General features: G+C 34.1%; 1 protein-coding gene across 1 annotated transcript in view; it reads left to right on the top strand.

Annotated features, from left to right (window-relative positions):
- The window catches only part of aco1 (aconitase 1, soluble), a 20,941-nt gene that overhangs the window by 17,632 nt on the left and 1,992 nt on the right, over window positions 1–1,317 (top strand). The window contains exon 19 of the mRNA XM_016538927.1: window positions 445–630. Coding sequence (XP_016394413.1) covers window positions 445–630 — 186 coding nt within the window. The remainder of the gene's footprint in view (window positions 1–444; window positions 631–1,317) is intronic.

Below are 1,317 nucleotides of genomic sequence, written 5' to 3'. Positions count from 1 at the left end.
TTACACACTCACTCCAAAACTTTCGTCCGTCAAAAAAAAATTGGGACGAGGTTCGACTTTCTGCGTTTTCGCATCCGTAGCAAGCATTTTGATAGGAAAGGATGACGAATACGAAAAAAAAAATGAAAATATGCATACGAAAATTTCGGACTCATTGTGCAAGGACCTTAAAGTTCAGCTAATTGCATGTAATAAAATTTTAAACTATAAAACATTTTCATTTAATTGCAATTAACATGCATTTGAGTGTCTGAAAACATTACGTTAAGTTCACACTTAAGTTCACAAAATATATTATTATTGTAAGAAGTACTTTTTATTTATTTATTATTATTTTTTTAAGTATACTAAAGTGCACTTCTTTACACTTTCGTGGTTGGCAAACAGCAGCGGTTTCTGGATATATGACAGTGTGCTGCTGCTGATGTTGGTTGTCTCCCTCAGGGCATCAAAGCTGTGCTGGCGGAGAGTTACGAGCGCATTCATCGCAGTAATCTGGTTGGGATGGGCGTCATCCCTCTGGAGTATCTGCCGGGTGACAGCACTGAAAGCCTGGGGCTCAGCGGCCGCGAGCGATACACTGTGATCATTCCTCCACAGATCACGCCCAGAATGACCGTCGACATCAAGGTAGAGCGCATGATTTCTGCCGCTAACCGAGACTTCAATCTCTTCAGGGAACATTTTACATGAAGTAGCCACTCAGTACAACAATAAATAAAAACCTAACACGCATTCATATTACAGAGAACTGCATCAGGCCACCAACATGCACTATTAACATGTTGTAGCAAAAATGTTTAAGAATCTTTATCTATCACATGCATATTACATACATGTGATGTAAATGTTTTTTCTTAGTTCCTCGTCCCACAGTGCAACAACAAACAAAACCAACAGTGAATTATGGACATACACGCATAATATATAACATATATAACAGCAGATGTTATCATCTTAGCAAACAGTGGGTTGTATTTCATTTTATTTTTAAATTTTTAATATTTAAATTTACTTTTCCCAGAAACGCAGGCCCGATAAAGAACCAATTTCCTAAATAATTGTTATTTTTTAACTAAAATTGAGACTTTATAAAAATAGTTTTATTTATTTAAATAAATCTGAAATAAAATATAAATATTAGTAGTGCTGTCGAACGATTAATCGCGATTAATCGCATCCAAAATAAAAGTTTTTGTTTGCATAATATGTGTGTGTGTACTGTGTATATTTATTATGTACATATAAATACACACACATGCATGTATATATTTCAGAAAGATATGTTATGTTTATATATTAAATATATTTATTTAT

The sequence above is a fragment of the Sinocyclocheilus rhinocerous genome, unplaced genomic scaffold (assembly GCF_001515625.1).
Source record: "Sinocyclocheilus rhinocerous isolate Xijiao unplaced genomic scaffold, SAMN03320098_v1.1 scaffold547, whole genome shotgun sequence".
NCBI classification, from domain to species: domain Eukaryota; kingdom Metazoa; phylum Chordata; class Actinopteri; order Cypriniformes; family Cyprinidae; genus Sinocyclocheilus; species Sinocyclocheilus rhinocerous.
Note: the sequence above shows the minus strand (reverse complement) of the source record. Positions and strands in the feature narration are given on the sequence as shown.